This window comes from Pyrus communis, chromosome 14 (genome assembly GCF_041283825.1).
Source record: "Pyrus communis isolate YQ-2024b chromosome 14, ASM4128382v1, whole genome shotgun sequence".
NCBI lineage: Eukaryota > Viridiplantae > Streptophyta > Magnoliopsida > Rosales > Rosaceae > Pyrus > Pyrus communis.
Genome location: NC_142578.1, coordinates 25521234 through 25541249, shown reverse-complemented (window position 1 = coordinate 25541249; position 20016 = coordinate 25521234). Strand labels below are relative to the sequence as shown.

Below are 20016 nucleotides of genomic sequence, written 5' to 3'. Positions count from 1 at the left end.
GAGCGTGGTAATTGTTATCTCTAATTTCCTTAAAACTCAACAAGACTCTTCCGGAACGTGGAGATTAAAGTGCATCATCAATGGTCAAGATTGTACCATTTGACAACATTATACATGTCTTACCGTATCCTTTGATCAGGTTGGATGGGCCTGAGAGGTTGTCAGAGGTGCATTCTTAGGTATGAAGTTAGTGCAATAAATGTGTTCACGCAAAACAGTGAGTGTGGTTGCACTATATGCTAGACAACTAACTTCCCCACTAGTCATACCTAAAATGAAAAATTAATTTGAATCGGTCACATGCATAAAATTTCTTAAAACAAATATCCATCCAAAATAATTTAAGTATTCAAGGACAGAAATTAATTAAAACTTAATATCCAAAAACAAATCACCAACAAATAATCCAAACATAAAGGAAAATTGTTCAAAATTAACCAAAAACAATGAGGGGGTTCGGGCACTACTATGGAATTCGACCCCATTGTCTTATTTAACTAGAAAATAAGTTTGTCTAAGATTTTAATCTTCTATAGGTGTGGTATCCTCTTGAGAGTTAGAAACCGCCATCTTTGGTACTCTTTGATTCGTCCACTTGCACAAAGTTTGATTCAAACTTCTTACGACAAGAATGATATTCAGCTATAACCTTCTGGAGAACTCGGCAAACACAAGACCAGTGGTCCTTAGAACCACATCGATAGCACATATCCGCATTTATGGTTTCATGTACTTTACCCTTATTCTTGAAGTTTGGCGCCTTGGGAACGAGGTTAGGGCACTTTTGGGCTTTGTTTCCTCCCTTAGATGGAATTCGACCCCATTGTCTTATTTAACTAGAAAATAAGTTTGTCTAAGATTTTAATCTTCTATAGGTGTGGTATCCTCTTGAAAGTTAGAAACCGCCATCTTTGGTACTCTTCGATTTGTCCACTTGCACAAAGTTTGATTCAAACTTCTTATGACAAGAATGATATTCAGCTATAACCTTCTGGGGAACTCGGCAAACACAAGACTAGTGGTCCTTAGAACCACAGCGATAACACATATCTGCATTTATGGTTTCATGTACTTTGCCCTTATTCTTGAAGTTTCGCGCCTTGGGAACGAGGTTAAGGCACTTTTGGGCTTTGTTTCCTCCCTTAGATGGGCCTTGGCTCTGTTGACGTTGACGGGATGGCTTCTGGCCACCCCTACCACGCCTCTTTTGATGTTTTGGGTGTTGGTTCATGCTACTGTGTGCTTCAGGCAAAACAGTCACCCTAGTAGGTTGAGCTTGATGATTCTTCATCAACAAATGATTCTGCTTGTTAGCGTGAAGTAAAACAGAGATCAAATCCAAGAACTTGGTGAACTTCTGAGCTCTATATTATTGCTGCAGGACAATATTAGTAGCAGAGAATGTCGAATAAATCTTCTCCAAGAGATCATCTTCGGTCAAAGTTTCGTTACAAAACTTGAGAAGTGATCGGAATCGACAAACTTCATAATTATATTCATTCACAGACTTAAAGTCTTGGAAGCTCAAATGTTGTCAATCATGTCTTGCTTAAGTCAAGAAGATGTCCTTTTGGTGATCAAAACAATCAGCCAAAGCGACCCATAGTGCTCGTGGATCCTCATCAACAAGGTACTCAGAATGTAGTGCGTCATGAATATGTCTTCGGATGAAGATCATGGCAGTGGCTTTCTCAGCTTCGCCAACCAGGTTGTCCGTCTCATCTTTAATTTTTTCGATTCAATTCAATTCTTTTAATGCATGGACATATATTTGATGCAATTCATGGCAATATCAAATTCACATAATTCAACAATTATGAATATAATGCATACACAATTGATGTAGAATCTAAAATTCAAAAAATGTAAAGTTGGGTCATGCATTATGGTGAATGTTCATGCTATCAAGGCTGCAAAAATATCGAGATAAAAACCGTTGTTTTGGAAGAACCTGATTGCATGATGATATGGATTAACTAGTTTGATGCAGAAAAAGCTCAAACGTCAGATTCCTAAGCGCAGTGGTAGGAGCGTGCTGATAATGTGTTGTAGCCTATTTTATCTGAATAAGGGGAGAAGGCTGGCAACAAGGGAAGAGAGAGAGGAAAGATGTGTTTGTAGAATCGTAGTGGAATGTGTGTTGAGGATGTGTTATCCCCCTACGTAGTGCCTTTATTTATAGTAATAAGAGAGAGAGAGGAAATCCTTCATCCCCAAGGAATACAAGTCCATATAGGAAATAATAACTAGAATCAAATCTAATCTACGATTTACACAATCACACTTAATCTAGAAAAGTTCACAACAAGTTTATAATGTGTCTAATTATATATACGTGTATTATAAACTAACAACAAAAATTTTATGTTGTCACATGTAAGTAATGTGTTCGCATTGATGACAAAAGTTCCAACACAATGAGTGATGTAATCAATAAAGTACGAACAATTTTATTTTATATAAAGACAAGTGTTGACAATACATATTTTAAATTGTGCTGACGACAACTATTTTAATGATTCGTGTTGATAATGTATTTTCAAACAATCATTGTAACCATCATGTCAGAACGATCGGGGTCTAAATTTGGGGCCATCAAACAGAAAGAAGGATTACAAACCAATGAAATGGTACACATATTGATGAAGTAATGGTCTTTATGTAAGACCATTTGAACTTCTGTCCAAAATGGTTTCAAGTATGAAATAAGGAATGAAATTTCTAATAGAGTTACTCAAACTATTTCTTGTTTTAATTGAGAAAAAGAAGAGGTCGGATTGTGTTTACATGAAATTGAACAACTAGAATTTGGAGTTTTACAAAAGAGATAGAGAAGGGGGAATATAAAACGTGAATCTTACTTTTATGAAGAAATACAATGTGTAATACAATATGTATTACATGATACAAATAATTCATTTTATTTTAAAGTCATTCTACTTGCATGGACATCGAATGTCAAATCCGCATTTACGACAAATCTCTAATGTGTTCACAATGACGACAAAAGTTCCAAAACAATGAGTGACGTAACCAGTAGAGTGCACACAATTTTGTTTTTTTATAAAGATTAGTGTTGACTATACATATTTTAAATCGTGTTGACGACGATTATTTCAATAATTTATGTTGACAATGTGTATTCAAACAATCATTATGACCGTTATGTCAGAACTACCGCAGTCAAAATCTTGAGCAACCAAACAAAAAGAAGAATCTCAAACCAATGAAATGATACAAACATTTAGATTGTCTAACCCCACGCCAACACAGATATTTAATCCCTAACCCTAGTAAAAAGTAGGGGAATCCTCCAACCAAGTTGCAGATTTTATTTTTGCACTTTTGGCCATGAGTGTTTGGATAGTGTTCTTGGGGACCTGTCGAGTTTTGTTTGCTTCCCCCGCCCCAAAAACCTTACAACCACAAAGCACGACTGCAACCAATGCATGCCACTTCTACTTTTTTTGTTTGGCCGGCATGCACGACACTTGCCCCCAACAAAACACCAAACCCTAACCCTAATTTCAGTTCCATATTTATCCTCATCTTTTCAGTAATTTCCCTGTCAGCACGGCACTACGAAATAAAGTTGTCACCTACGCGAACTTAATTTAACCAAACTCAGTACGAAAAAACATAAATGACACTGAAAATACAGAAGCAAAGAAAGGAGAGAGTTCTCAGTGTCTCCTAAACACAACGCGTCATATGTTATTATATCAGTGAAGGAATACTTAAAAAAGCTTTCTTTCACAAACAATGCTACTATTACCGTCTATTTATACCATCACACAAATAAAGATAAGATATACACACGTTGGCAGATTTTACTTTTATTAAAAAAATATTATAAATAGATATTAAGTGTCCCACCATATACCAAGTCCATTAAAAAATCTCTCAAAAAAAAAAAAAAAAAAAGCGCAAATATATTTAACTCAATTGGTTACAAGTATTTACTATTACAGACCAATGTCGAGTTCTGACTTCTCTCTTTCCTCTATCACCTAATCAGGAAAAAAAAAAAAAAAAAGAGAGGACACGGAAACTGTGACACGTGTCACGAAAAGAGGCATGTACCACGAACATAAGGTGGTGCGATGGGTGAGTGTAGCAAGCGTTTTTCAAGCAGAATAGTCAGGAGAGAAACTTGATAAGATTCTTCGAAATGGCCTTGGAGTCGAGCGGTGACCGACAGATTAGCGAGTACGGTCAAGCAAATGGAGGAGTGAGAAAGTAGAGAGAGACAGAGAGGCAGAGATGACGAGATGGAGCACTTTTCTTGCATGAGATCCATGTGTTGCTGTTGCTGGCAAGCAAACCACCAAAATTATGTTTCACATTTCTTCACACACCTCATCACCCTTAAATTTCGGTTTTGATCAAATGGGTTTTTGGATCTTAGCTACCAAAACCCTATCCCTTTCTCATCCAAACAAAAATTAAATAAAAGAAAATATTTTCCAATAAATAAAAAAAAAACAACCAAAAATATTTTTTATTTTCAATTTAATACCTAAACCCAAAAATTATAATCCAGTTAATTACCTCTCAAAAGCAATTTTCAAAACAAATTGATACACGTCACGAACGGTAATAAACTTTATATTCAACACGCATAGTTAATAAATTCAATATTTAATTATTACAAATTATTTATTATGTGACGTGACTCAATCATTTTATAAACAAAAACCACCTGAAATATGCTAGCATTTATATATGTGTATTTATATGCTTGTATGTGATGTGATGCAGTGATAGTGCTTATGAGGAAGTGTTGGGTTTGAAGATCCCAATAATATGTTGACAGTTAATGTAGTTGGAAGCAATTGGTTTTTCATTTGTGTGAGTGAAAAAGTAGAGACACTACATAAAGTTAGCGTCTGAAAAAAGCGGCGTTCTAGACAAAAGTATATAAACATTTTTGAATAAAAGACGCATGATTAATTTATTTATTTTTTTTATAAAAGAAGCCGCACATTCTTCCAATCATGGGAAGAGACAGGGGAAATGAAAACAGTTTATATGTTTGACTTTTGTCTAGCAAAAACTTGTTGGAATCTATTGATCATGTGGAACCCGTTTAAGATTTCATCAATTTTAAAACTTAGCTATGATCCGTACGGCACATCGTTACGTAGACGTTCCAGAAATAAACTCAACACAACAACGTATAAAAAATGCATGAACATATAAACTTTCAGATAGGGTAGCCCTATAGTATAGTAGGTTAACCAATCCTTAATAAATCATGAATTATCAACAATATTAAGTAGAATTAGCACTAATCAAGATTATATATCCTCACACAAACTTTAAATTTCTTAACGACCCACCATGGAATGACCATCATGAACCAATTCCACGCGCGCCAAATTCAATCAACACGCAAAAACCTCCCCACCTACAAAATGGTGCACCATTTTCTCATCCAATGAGGGGACCACTAACGCCGTAACCGATGGCTCCGTTAGCTGGAATCTGCCGTAAGGGTAGGGGCCAAAATAAAGCAAAATACAACCCCCCTAACTAGCATCGTGTTAATCGCCCAATTCCTAACCGTACGACGTCGCATTCGTGCTATGCGGACCCATTATTGACTTTTCCACGCCTGCACGTGCCAAGTGTCAAACTTTGGGCCAACCTCGCCCAGTAAAACCTCTTTAATTTTCTGTTTGGTCTCGTGTATCAGTCAGGATTCGACGCTTCACACGCCGTGGTCGTTGGTCTAAAACCAACTTCACATATTACCCCTGTAGTATCATATAATTACACTACTACCCCCATGTGTACGAATTACACTTTCCATTTCGTACCTGATCCTAAACAGTCACAAATAAATGCAAAGAACTTGTAGCTTAAGTAATATAAAACATTTATCACTGTACTCGTGGTCCTAAGTACGATCCAATGTCCTATGTATTAAAAAATAAATATACAGAAAGCCAACTTGGCTTGTGGTATTTGCCTTTGTTTTGTTTCAAAAAATTTAGAGGGAAGAGAGGCCATTCCGTTCTAAATTTGGGCATACCACAAGCCTTTGTAAGGACTTGCAAACAAGGTCTTAACTTTTTTTTTTTTATTTTACAAATCGTCACCCAGAGAAATTGCCAACAATGGAAACTCAAATGTCTTTTGTATTTGACTCAATTAAATGACGAAGATAATATATTTTTTAGTGAGTGAAAATCAACTAGTAGTAAGTCTAGTGTATTTGTCTCAACTCAATCTAAGAGGTCTCAAATTTAACCTACCGAAAAGACAGCGGCTTTATATATATGGGAATCTTTTGATATAGGCGTCTCATTTTTTTATTTTCTAGATCAAATATCCATGCCTTCTAGTGATTTGATTAAACTTTTTTTGTCATAATTTTGGTGTTATATACAAATTTCCTATAATCTAGCCTTTTGATTACACTCTCCTCCGTTAGAGATAATTGTAAAAAAAAAAAAGTTGGTTAGATTCAATTTATTTTCACAATAATGCTACAATTTAGCAATAATTATCTACGAATTAAGATATTTTCTTTCCAAAATAGTTTAAAATATTCTTAAATCCTCCAAAATCAAACGTACCGAAATAAGTTTTTCTTTTGGTATGTTAAGAGAAAATAGGATTGAGAATAATATAAACGTACCAATACACAATGTGTACAAAATAAAAATAATGTACCAATATTAACAATAAGTATCTAATCAAACGTACCAAAATTACAAATAAACGTACCAATTAATGATTTTTGTAAATTCAATCATACCCGCAAATAATATATACGTAATGTATTTTACCTAATAATAATTTGTCAACAACTATACTTAAAAAAAACAGCAAAAAAATATTTAATTTCACAAAAAAAATTGAAAAAATTCCACCAAGCTTTTATGTTGATCACCAACTATTTGAAAAAGAAAAAACTATTTGGAAAAAGAAATAATATTAAATGTTTGAATAACAAAAAAATTAAAAAAAAACTATGATCGAAAAAACATATTTAGAAGAGAAAATATAGTTTAATTACTAATATCTCCACTAAATAAGCAAAAGTGCATCGTGCATATAAAAAGATAAATTCAAAAAGTATTTTAATTTTAAAAAATAGAGGTGACTATTAGCTAAAGCACTTTAATCAAATTTTAAAAAAACACAGATGTTTAATTTAAATGATATAGAAAAAAACACTTTAATCAAATTTTAAAAAGAAAGCACAGATGTTTAATCTAAATGATATAGAAAAAAACACTTTAATCAAACTTTAAAAAGGCACAGATGTTTAATCTGAATGATATAGAAAAAAACACTTTAATCAAATTTTAAAAAAGCACAGATGTTTAATCTAAATAATATAGAAAAAACAATGATATAGAAAAATGATAGGAAATTCTAATTTTCCCTATATATATATATATATATATATACATATATATATATATATTTTTTTTTTTTTTTGAGTGAGTGTAATACTTAGCCCTGCATGCTGTGAATGCATGGCTCCGAGACACCGTGAGTCGATTATAAAGTATTTGTTAATTAATGTACAAATACACAGAAACAAACAGAAAAGTAAAGTAAAATTAGTTTATATAATTTCGTGTTTAGTATTATTATATTAATATAATAATATTAAAGACCAAGTCGTTTACCGGGAAAAGGTGTTATCAGTTATATCTATTGGCTCCATGGGACTTTGTGTTGTTTGGCTTCTTTCTTCTCTCTTCACATTTCTCTCACTCCCTCAATAACTTTTCAACATTTTCGATTCTTTCTGAGTTGAATGAGATCTGGGCAGTCACTTAAATTCAGGGTAGCTCTATAAATCCTCTCGGTTTTTGCCTTTTTTTTTTAAATATTTTTCTCTGTTCTGTAGATTTCACCAAACAGCAGAGAATAAAGTGGCATTATCCGTGGAGATTTCTGTTTTTCCATCTTATTCAATAAAACTGAATTTTCAGTGATTTAAAGATCTGAATTTTTTCAACCAGATGCTGCTGGGTGTAATGTTTTTGGTGAGCTAGGTAAACTCTGATGGTTTGTTGTGTTGTTAACTCAAAGCTGGGTTTTTTGAGCCTAAGATTCTCAAAATTTGCCTTCTTTTTTCTTTGTGGCAGGTGATTCGATAAAATGAGGAAGAGAAGGATGAAGAAATCTTGATTTCGAGAAATCGAAATCGAAAAATCCTCTTGGAGAGAAAGGAATTGAGCGTGTTAGAAGAAATCTAAGAACTTAACAGGTGGGTGGGTCCCTCTGAAGGCAGAGGGATCGGCATGGGTGAAGAGGGAGGAGATCGGAGTTCTTGCTGTTGGATGCCAACAACTCCTTACAGGCCTATTCTCCCCAGACTGGAGCCCAAATTGCAGCCGGAGATTGCGACGGCCTCGAGACCCTTGGCGTTCGGGGTAGAAGAAACTCAAGAGAATAGAGTAGTTATAGACTTGGATCCGGATCCGGAGGAAGAGAGCGGGTTTGTTTACCAAGGAGCTGGGGCCGGGGCCGGAGCCGAAGCCAGCGTTGAAAGTTCAACGGACGCTTATTTTTGCCGCGTGGCGCAGTGGAGAGATGTTCCTTGTAAAGAGCTCATGATCCTTGCGGTGGCCTCTGCAAATGACGGGAGCGGTGGTGCAGTGCTTGGAGATACTCAGCGTAAGTGCAACCAATTGAGTTTTAATTATTATTTGTACCACATTTACTGACCGCTGTGAATGACGGCGCAAGTGCGGACTCACGTGTGTCCGGATCCACATCCGACTCACGTGCGTCTCGACTCACATCCGGGTCCACGTGCGTCTGGCCCTCTAATTATTGGAGGACAGTCGACGCACGTGTTCTTTTTTCTTCTTTATTAGGAGAAATTCTTAAGTACGGGCTTCCATATATAGAACCACTCACGAAAAAAGTGGGCCTATAGGACGTCTCTCATTTCTTCTCACGTGATGAGAAATAAAAACACACTAAGGTCAACTAACTTTTCATAGAGTTGTTTGGTGGCGAATGAGTGGAGAGAAACTTACATGTATACTGCTTTTTTCCCTCACGTGAGGAGAGAAGATAGATATAAAAAGGGTACTAACCTGGTTGCAAGGTGAGTCCCATATAAGCTTTATACTTGATTTTTGCTACGAACTCTAATCTTTTACTATCTTACACCTCAAGCAAAGCATTTTTAAACAAATTCATCCGTCTTGAGAAGTGGAGAACATAGTTCCTTACGAGAAGCAAACTCGGCAGTCACTGAATTTAAGGGCAGGAGAGCCGCCTTAGCGTGGACAGCTAGTTGAAGTGACTACAAATAGCATGAATATGATAGTTGTCAGAACAAATTAAACATCCGAAATGAAAATATTGATAACAAGTTATAGGATTGTTCAGGATTACGATATCTAGAAGATAGTAATGAGCGCTAGATACGTGCACTATGTATGATAGAACAAGTAATGAGCCAGTTCTCACACACGTCATTTGTCATATATTCTGACTGCAATGAGTTGTGTATTGATATGTCGTATGAATTTCTGATTCTCGGTATGAATCTCATCTTGGGGAACAAGTTCTCCATGATTAGTTTATTACCACCAATTGTTTTACCAGATGTCAGATTTATGTTAATTTTAAGTGCAACTCTATAAATCAACAACAAAGTTTGTAGTTTGTTTTTGTTACCTTTCTGATCAGTAGATGAACCAATGTTTCTATGCAGATGAATTTTTGTTCCCTGACAACCATCCTTATGATCTGAATGTTCCACCTCCGACTACATATGGCCAATTTGCACCTATAACACCAGATAAGTCCATGAGACTAGACAATGTTCAAATGTCTCAAATTCCGAGCTCCAACGCAGATGATGGACGAGGCCAGGAGATAGAAGAGCAATGGGATGCTAATTCTGCGACAATTAACATAATTGATCTGGAAAACAATAAAGATATAGAAAAATCTGCCGTGGATTCATCACAAGCTACTTTCTCCACACAGCTCCAGGAACGTTGCAACCCTGACAAGGAGGTGAACATCATTATAGACTTGAACAATACACCACAACCGAAACAAAGAAGGAGAAAGCACAGGCCGAAGGTGATTATAGAAGGCAAGCTGAAAAGAAACCCGCAGCCTTCTGGTTCTATGGAAAATCCAAAACCCAAACGTAAGTATGTGCGGAAGAGTACACTCGAGAAAAACAAAACTCCTCCACCAAAGGAATCTACAGAGCATATTGATTCAAATAATGTGAAGCCTCCGAAGAGATCATGCAGAAGGACTTTAAACTATGCCGACACGGAAGAACCAATAGATGGAATTTCCTCGAGCAAGTCTTTCAATGTGGGTTCACAATCACAGGAGATGAATGTTGGCACCGATGGAGTTAAATCAAATTCAACTGGTCCGCGCAGGAATGAAGTTGAATTGGTGGCAGATAACACCCAAGCAGGCATAGCCCAAGATCTCGTCCGTTCTACAAGCCGAATGCTGAAACATTACTTGTCATTGCCGGACCAGCAACCTCCAATCACACGACAACAAATTAGAGGTTCTACTACATATGTTAATTCCCAAAAGGAGGCTGCAGAAGAAATAGGACAAGTGAGCACTTGTAGTGGACAGGCAAACCCTGCACAAACCATGTTGGATTCTATTCGATCATCCCAACGAAGTGCAAATGATTCCACCTGCAGCACAAATACAGTTCTGGCAACAGAAGAAGAGCAAGCAAAAAGATCAAAGAGAAACTATTCGAATGCTGTTGAGCAAGCAGATCCTAGAACCGGAAATTTGTTGGGGGCTAACTATAATAATTTGCCGGCATACTACAATGTAATGTCCTGGGTGCATTTTCCATACATATACAAGAAGAAGAGGACTGACAAGGCGCAAAATTCTACCATACCAAGCACCTCATATCGTGTGACTATGGCAGAAAATGTATGGAGACCATCGACAGCTGGTTACTTGACTTCTGGTCCTCAAGTGAATGCTGATAATTTTTCAACTGCACTTGGAGAAGCAGGAAAAACCCCTCAGGAGATACCGCAAGGTGTTCACAGTTTCCTGCCTTTGTATCAGACAGAGAGGTCAACAAAGAGAAGATCTAGTTGCCCTACAAGGGTCCGTGACTTGGCTTCGCTAACCAGAACACCAGAGCACATTCTGCACAGAACCTGTCTCGTCAAACAACCACCCACTGACGGCAATGGTCAAAGAGTGAACCACTTTGACAAATCTCAGACATGCATTGACGCACTAGTCACAGACGTCGGTGCAACACTCGCAAAAAAGAAGAGGACAAAGAGAAATCCACTTTCCAGTTCACAACGAGGTCTTGTAATCTATCAGAACCAGCAATCTTTCGCCACTGCATCAGGTTTGTCAGTACATTATTTGTTTCTGTATGCAGGTTGTTTCCAACTCTGCCAAGCAGCTTTCGTAACTATACTTGATCATCAATCGCAGGTGTTCCTCCAGAAGTACCATTTGAACAACTGCTTTCTGCTATTACTGAGCACTTAAAATGTTTGAACATAAATAGAGAAAATAGCAGCAGATTTGCCTATCAAGGGTATAATGTGATCTCTTCTTATAAGGCACAATATCAAGAGCACAATGCACTTGTTCTTTATAGAAGAGATGGCACTGTTGTACCATTTGATGGTTCGTTTGATCCAATTAAGAAACGTAAAGCGCGACCTAAAGTTGACCTTGATCAAGAGACTGATAGAGTATGGAAGCTTCTGCTGGAAAATATAAATAGTGAAGGTATTAATGGAACAGACCAGGAGAAAGAAAAATGGTGGGAAGAAGAGCGTAGAGTGTTCCATGGACGTGCGGACAATTTTATTGCACGAATGCATCTTGTGCAAGGTACAAATTCTTTCATTTTCGGGGAATTCATATTAAGCATATCATTTCAAATCTTATCTCATGACTAGAGTTTCTACATAGTGCAAGCTACTCGATTAAAAAGAAATATGCATTCTACTGACCATCATGATAGTCTCAAGAACCTTGGGAACTCTCATGCATATGCATTATATACACATAGAATGCTATTCTTTCAATTTTAGATGTAAGTTACAACTTCATATTCTAACAGTATAATATTACTTTAACAGGTGATAGACGCTTCTCTCCGTGGAAGGGATCAGTTCTGGACTCAGTGGTTGGAGTTTTCCTTACACAAAATGTCTCAGACCACCTCTCTAGGTAAAGTGCCATTTCTATAAACTAGAGAATTTGACATTAGATAAATTCCAAGTGAGAAACTCTCTAATCTGTACCTCCTTACAGCTCTGCATTCATGTCAATGGCTGCACATTTTCCCCTGAAGTCGAGGAGCAACGAAAAATCATGTGATGAAGAGGTTGCGAGTTTGGTAGTAGATGAACCAGAAGTGTGCATTAGTGAGAATTCAAACCAGCCAGGTTGCGACTGGAGTTCCCTCACATTCCATGACGCTGAGCATAGTGAAGAAAAAGTTGTCAATGGAAACGAGAACTCTGGAAGCACTACTGAGGGGGTTATCTCAACAAATGAAGCAGAATGCAAGCTATCACATCCATCTGAATCTGGTCCGGGGTTGTACCCTAACTCATTAATGAACAGGTCAACCACCAAGATCACAAGAACAGGATCGTACCTGCAGGAGGATATGAGAACTTATGATGTAGTTTCATCTCAAAATTCTGTGGATTCTTCAACTTCACAAACTGTGGAAAAGACAGGATCATGCGAGAGCAACTCAGAAACAGAGTATCCACCTAATAGATGTGAAAACAGCAGTTTAGATCACTCCACGTCATTTGTGGAGCTTTTACAGAGGGCCGAATCAAGTATGCTGCATTACAGTCTCAAGGGCACCCATATGTCCTCTCATGACACATCAAACTGTGGAGGTTACCAACCTGCATGCATGCAGCATAATGATCAAAGACGTGAGATAAACAGAGAAGAAGCATCCCTAGACCCTTCCAGTAACTGTTGTTTGAATCTAACCCCCAACCCAGGAGTACGGCAAGTTGAGTGCTTTGATTTGTTCGCAGAAGGAACCGAGTTTTCTTATACATCCAAAAATAAATGTGAAGACAGTCTGAGTGAAAGAAGTGTACTAACAGCAGAATCTCCCAGTCAAGATGCAATAAATAATAAGCTGACAGCAAATGTTCAAGAAGCACCAAGATGTTCCAGAAATTCGTCCAATAACATTCAGGTAGGCAATAATATGGCCCAGTCTCAACTCGGGTGGGTTGGGAACTTGAATAATGTTGACATACATTCTCAGGAGCAAAACAATAAGATACACCAAAGTTGCTTGAACATTTCTGGAGGGACCACAGATGTTAGGCAGAAGGCAGCAGAGTTGGGTTTAAATGAGCAGAGTAATTCAGTAAGCAAGGAGTTCACTAGTACAAATGCTGCTACCTCCAAAACAAAGAACAGAAGAGCTGGAAAAGAGAAAAATGATCAGCAAGATTGGGACAAATTAAGGAAACAAGCAGAATCAAATGGGAAGAAAAGGGAAAAGACAGAAAATACAATGGATTCCTTGGACTGGGAAGCCGTAAGATGTGCAGATGTTAATGAGATTGCCCAAACCATCAAGGAGCGGGGAATGAATAATATGCTTGCGGAACGAATCAAGGTAAAAGGAACATTAAATATAATTCTCAAATTTTTCAGTGTGCCCATTACACACAGAAGACCTTTTAGATCAGCTGAAGTTGATTGAGAAATTTTGTGCAGGATTTCCTTAACCGACTGCACAGAGAACATGGTAGTGTTAATCTTGAATGGTTGAGGGACGTTCCACCTGACCAAGCAAAGTAAGCTTGCAGAATTATTCCAACCCATTTCTAAAACTAAATCACTTGCCTTGCATGTTATATATGTACTGAACATGCATTATGATTATGTGGTTTGCATTCCATAACTATGTGATGTCTATAGAGAGTATCTGCTGAGCTTTCGTGGATTGGGGCTGAAAAGCGTGGAGTGTGTGCGGCTTTTGACACTGCACCATCTTGCTTTTCCGGTGAGTACATATTAAAAATATGACTGACCAGCATAGATGCAACAGATCTCAATATATATGGTTGTACCTTTGAAGGTGGACACAAATGTTGGACGTATAGCTGTACGGCTTGGATGGGTACCCCTTCAGCCACTGCCTGAGTCACTGCAGTTGCATCTTCTTGAGTTGTGAGTTTTATGCGCCTCCTCCATGTTGCTTTTGCAAAGCATATCCAATTGGCACTGGAGCTGATCTTTCTGTCTTTTATAGGTACCCAGTGCTGGAATCCATACAAAAGTATTTGTGGCCACGACTGTGCAAGCTTGACCAAAGAACATTGTAAACACAAAATCAGATAAAATCTTCACATTAGGACACTATATTGTATTTATAAGCTTGATTTTGGAAGAGTTGCTCTTCCATGAAAATTGGATACTAACTGGACAAAAACATTTCAATATTTGTGAACAGGTACGAGCTGCATTACCAAATGATAACATTTGGAAAGGTATGCCATCTTATCATTTATGTGAAGTGATTTGTCTTCACCTTCAGACTAAGAACGAATAAAATATCATTCTTTGACACAGGTCTTCTGCACTAAAAGCAAGCCGAATTGTAATGCATGCCCTCTGAGAGCAGAATGTAGGCATTTTGCGAGCGCATTTGCAAGGTTTGCAATTCAATTGTTCCATCCTTTGCATCTAAAAGCCAATCTCCATTATAGTTCCAATAAATAACAAAACAATTTTGTTTGTCCACCACCAATTAGATCCCTTTGGGATGTTAAGCCTGATAAGTAAAAGATAAAGGGAAAAATGGTAAGCATGCACGTAGTTAGAACAAAAAATGGAAGGTCTCATTAATCAGATTATAATGTAATAAAAAAGTGTGAACAAGGAACATCAGATATCCTATTGCAAATCTGCCTTTTACATTCTCATAGAACGTACTGTACTGTACATTCTCATAGAACGTACTGTACTGTAAGATTATCTGATTTGTTACTTACAAAGAATGTTGGATGCAGTGCAAGGCTTGCCCTGCCAGGACCAGAGGAGCAAAGCATAGTGAGTGCAACTGAAGACAGAACTACCCATCCAAACCCTGCTGGGAACAATAATAGAATGCCCTTGCCCTTCCCTCAGGCAACATACCAGCAATTGGAAGCAAGTCAGAAATCAGAAGTAAAATCTACAGTTGGTCATTGTGAACCTACAACATACCATCAATTGGAAGCAAGCGGGATATCTGAAGTAAAAGCTGCAGTTGGTAACTGTGAACCTATTATTGAAGAACCAGCATCACCAGAGCCAGTGTGTACACAGATATCAGAGGACATTGAGGACTTCTGTGATGATCCTGATGAAATTCCTACTATTAAACTTAACATTGAAGAGTTCACTCAGACTTTGCAAAATTATATGGAAAAAAACATGGAGCTTCAAGAAGGTGACATGTCAAAAGCTTTAGTCTCTCTGACACCAGAAGCTGCATCTTTACCAACTCCCAAGCTTAAGAACGTGAGCCGACTGCGAACTGAGCACCAAGTGTAAGTAGGAGCTTTCATCTCTCCAGTAATTCAAGAAATATCTTGCATGCAGGATTTTGGTATTACTAGGATTAAATGGATTAAGTAATCCAATAAAAATCATACAACATCGCTCTGTCCAAAACTATATTGATTGTGCATCCAAAAAACATAACATCTTCCAAAATAAAGGTAAACATTTGGAACAAAAGCCCTACAGCTTTCTACACCATGATGATTGTGATGAATATTATCACATAAAGCCAAACATCTTATATGTTACTGATTCTTGTTCTTCACAATGCAGCTATGAACTTCCTGATACGCACCCTCTTCTAGAAATGGTTAGTAATACCTACATATCTATCTAATAACATTGTTTAACAACCCCTTCTTTGGGTTTCTATGAGTCCAATAAGTATCTATCCCCAATTTAATATCTGCTTTGCTTAATACAGTTGCATATGGATAAGCGAGAACCTGATGACCCCTGTAATTACCTTCTGGCTATTTGGACTCCAGGTATGCAGACGACAATAAAAACCAACCACTATAATTCTTAAATCTGGCTATCTAATTTTCCTCTTTCACCCCCAAGTTCTCAACCCTCTTTGAGAGTTTAGCCTAGAACAATCTTCCAAAGTGGATAGCATAGCCTTATGAAACCTGACAGTCCCCAATGTCAGAGTGACTACTATTATCATTTGAACCACGAATAAAAACTGGTTTAAGATCAACACTAGAGACATGGCATAGAGCATCTTTACGTTTCTTGGTGGGGTACTGCCCATAGTTAATACCTATACTCTTTTTATATATGTTTACTAGGAAATTCCACTAAATGCCTTGATGTTCATACCAGGTGAAACTCCAAATTCCATTCAACCACCAGAGAAAAGGTGTAGTTCTCAAGAACTTGGCAAGTTGTGTGACGATAAGGAATGTTTCTCATGCAACAGTTCACGGGAAGCAAATTCACAAACAGTCCGAGGGACTCTCTTGGTAAGAATAAGCTAAACGAAACTAACCATGTATAACTTTTACTGCTATACAAAAGAACTAAACATTTGTCACACCAATAGAAGTAAAGACAACAATGATCAGTGGTTACTTGTTCTGATCATTTACAGATACCATGCCGAACAGCAATGAGAGGGAGCTTTCCACTTAATGGAACCTACTTTCAAGTTAACGAGGTGAGATACAGTTTCATTCGGCTCAAGGTGTTTCGCATTGTTAAGGCATCTGTTTCACGTTCGGGTGATATTGATAACAAATACCGTCCAATGTAGGTATTTGCCGACCATGATTCGAGCATTAACCCAATTGATGTTCCAAGAGCTTGGTTGTGGAAGCTAAATAGGAGAACCGTGTACTTTGGAACCTCGATACCAACAATATTTAAAGGTATAGATTCTGAAATATTATCCTTTGATCCGTTTTTAAATGTTTCTAACAAAAACACTCAATATTCTTCTTCTTCTTCTTGCCAGGGTTATCGACACCAGAAATTCAGCAATGCTTCTGGAGAGGTATGAGAAAATGTCACTTACCCATTCTGTGTGATCCTAGCAGTGTTCAAATGGTTATATGTATGCACTGGCCTTAGTCTATTGTTGAATTATACACCCATTCAAAACCTTGTTAGAAAGGAACATAAGACCTACTTCCCTTGGAATGTTGCAATTTCTAGCACCCATTCAAAAATTACTTGTAAGAAAGGGACATAAGACCTACTTCCTTGGAAAGTTGCAACTTCTAACATCTTACCCAAAGAGCTAAGGATATTGTAATATCTTCCTCCTGACATCTACCTAAGACACTACTAATTGCATCTTCAGATATTAGTAGATTACACTTTCCTAACTTCAAATGACAAATGCTGAACTTGCCCGAGGAAGGGATCTACAGGTACAAAGACTATGTTTTCAACGAAGTGGAACCTAAAGCATCTTATGGCTAACTCATAGAAAAATCTGCTTTATTTCATTTTTCTATTTGACACGGTCTTGTGGCACAAACTGCCTCTGGGCAAGTTCATAGCAATTTCTGTTTGCTCAAAGCTGCTGGCGTTTTTTGCAGGATTTGTCTGCGTGAGAGGATTTGACCAAAAGACGCGAGCACCGCGCCCATTACTGGCCCGACTGCACTTCCCAGCCAGCAAGTTGGCCAGAACAAAAGATAAGAGAGAAGAGTAGCCACCCAGAAGTCTCAAAGCAAGTCTATAGAGCTGCAGATAGCCCACATTGAGCCACCTAGAAATTTCAAAGCAAGTCTATAGAGCTGCACATACCCCACATTGAGTGGCAAAGCATTCAAAACTTGTAAATTGGCTCGTGTAGTAAAGAGTCGAGTTCTAGTTTAGTTGTTTGCTCAACTGAGAGGGCATTTAGCCATTTGTGTAAAAACGGCCAGGATACCATGCGGCTTTATACACTAGCTAGTTTCTTGAGCAAATTTAGTTCAAGGTTGTGAGCTTAGTATCCAAAGATCACCCCCCCCCCCCCCCCCTCCCCCCACACCCCCCCAAAAAAATCAAAATAATGAGCAAAAGATGGAAATTATGTAGGGACAGGAGACATAAAACTGATTTTACCTTCCAGAACGTCCAACCCATCCCCCATATCCAGCAGAAATCCTTCTACTTCTTTCTAATCACATTACCCAAAACATGACCAATACTACACTCCTCAATAGGACAATAAAGAATAAAAGTGATCTGCATTTTCAGTTTCACTCCTACACATCATGCACCAATGGCAAGAAAGACAAACATTGGGCCCTGTTCTCTCAAGGGAATCACAAATATCAACCCAACCAGAGCAATACTTTATGAAAGAAAGCGAAACCGAACCCTGGGAGGAGCTTTAGCCTTCCAAACCAAATAAAAATGGATCGAAAAAAGAGATATAGATCGGTAGTCAACTGAAAACCCTCCTAAATATTTGCTACAAGAAAGAAAAGCCTGAAGGACTAGAGCACCTTCTATAGAAACCAGGTGTAATCAAAATTACATTTCCTAATGATGAAAGTGAAGGAAGTTGAGGTTCCAATCATAAAACCAATTAACATCGGGAGATTAAACTCCTTATAAGCCCTTGCACAATTTCTTAACTTTCCGATGTAGGACAATACTTGGCATCCTCACATAAAGCTCCGGCACTCACAAGTCAATTAGATTCCTACAGAAGCCAAAACCTAAGCAATTTGGGGAAGAGTTTACTCACATTCATCCCAAAACCTCATTCTTTAGCCTTTTGTCTCCAAACGATTTCTTCTCTTAACACTACTAGCTCTTCAAATTTTAATCCTAATTTTGTCCTCTCACTCTCCCTTCTTGATTCAAATAGTTTTCTTCTTCTATAAATTCGTTCCTCAATTCTCCTTCTACTCCATTTTTGTGGCGTCAAAAACCTCATTCAAATCCCTCCCACCTTGTTCTTCTCTCTATCCCTCTGTTAGAAGTGTTCCAGAAATGTGCGACCGAGTAAATAGCTCTACGAACATCATTTAGATTTCTACACAAGCCAAAACCTAAACAATTTGGGGAAGAGTTTACTAATACTCACATTCCTCTCAAATCCTCATTCTTTAGCCTTTTGTCTCCAGATGATTTCTTCTCTGAACACTACTGGCTCTTCAAATTTTAATCTTAATTTTGTCCTCTCATTCCCCCTTCTTCATCCAAACAGTTTTCTTCTTCTGTAAAATTCATTCCTCAATTTTCGCGACAACAAAAACCTCATTCAAATCCCTCCCAACCTTGTTCTTCTCTATTTCACCACCAATCATTAAACAATTGTCTAACTTCCTGATACTTTAAAACTTATATCCGCTTAAAAAATGCATCAAATGTTAAATTCGAGAAGTTCCAGATCTATGAAACATTTCCTAAACTTCTGATGCTTAAAAATTTCTCCTAAATTGAAAATTCCTCAAATTTTAAAATGGAGAAGTTTCAGATATATGATTTTCTTTTTTTTTCTTTTCTTTTTTTTGCCTCGAGATTATACAGACAAACATGCTAAGTATTACTACCGGACTCAAGTTCTGATTCTTCTACGGATCAATTAACGGTGACATATTGGAAATCGATAAAATCGAACATAAGCAAGCAAATTTCAAATCGAAAAAGATGCAGATGCAAAAAAATGAAACCGAATGCGATTACAGAGAAAGAAAATCAACTACGATAAGTCGAATCGAAGCGTACCATCGGATTTGAATCTGCTCGCGAGCCGCGAGATGTAGATCGTAGATTCGGAGATTGAACAGCGCTCTCGCTAACGCTGATTAAGGTGCAGATGCAGAAAATATGAAATCGAATGCGATTGCAGAGAAAGGAAATCGACCATGATAGTATCGAATCGAAGCGTACCTTCGGATTTTTATATGCTTGCCAGACGCGAAGAGATGGATCGTGGATTCGAAGACTGAAGAGCTCTCTCTCTCTCTCTCTCTCTCTCTCTCTCTCTCTTCA

At 37.6% G+C, this 20016-nt stretch overlaps 1 protein-coding gene across 4 annotated transcripts; it reads left to right on the top strand.

Moving 5' to 3' along the window:
• The first annotated feature begins 7638 nt into the window (after positions 1-7638).
• Positions 7639-17993, top strand: LOC137713569 (DNA glycosylase/AP lyase ROS1). Of its 4 annotated transcripts, none has more exons than XR_015955740.1 (21): positions 7645-8021; positions 8115-8646; positions 9701-11362; positions 11452-11859; positions 12111-12201; positions 12286-13204; positions 13277-13636; positions 13738-13817; positions 13942-14026; positions 14102-14193; positions 14276-14344; positions 14477-14513; positions 14596-14678; positions 15036-15557; positions 15844-15880; positions 15995-16058; positions 16399-16538; positions 16667-16732; positions 16829-16943; positions 17030-17447; positions 17619-17993. XR_015955740.1 is itself a non-coding variant. In XM_068452882.2 (21 exons), exons 2-21 carry the CDS (start codon positions 8271-8273, stop codon positions 17732-17734), a joined length of 5361 nt encoding a protein of 1786 aa, XP_068308983.2. In that variant the 5' UTR covers positions 7645-8021; positions 8115-8270; the 3' UTR covers positions 17735-17993. The 4 variants fall into 4 exon arrangements, 3 of the variants coding, with proteins under 3 accessions (XP_068308981.2, XP_068308983.2, XP_068308980.2); XM_068452882.2 differs by having other exon boundaries at positions 17030-17068; XM_068452880.2 differs by having other exon boundaries at positions 7639-8012; positions 12286-13636; positions 17030-17068.
• The last annotated feature ends 2023 nt before the right edge of the window (positions 17994-20016 follow it).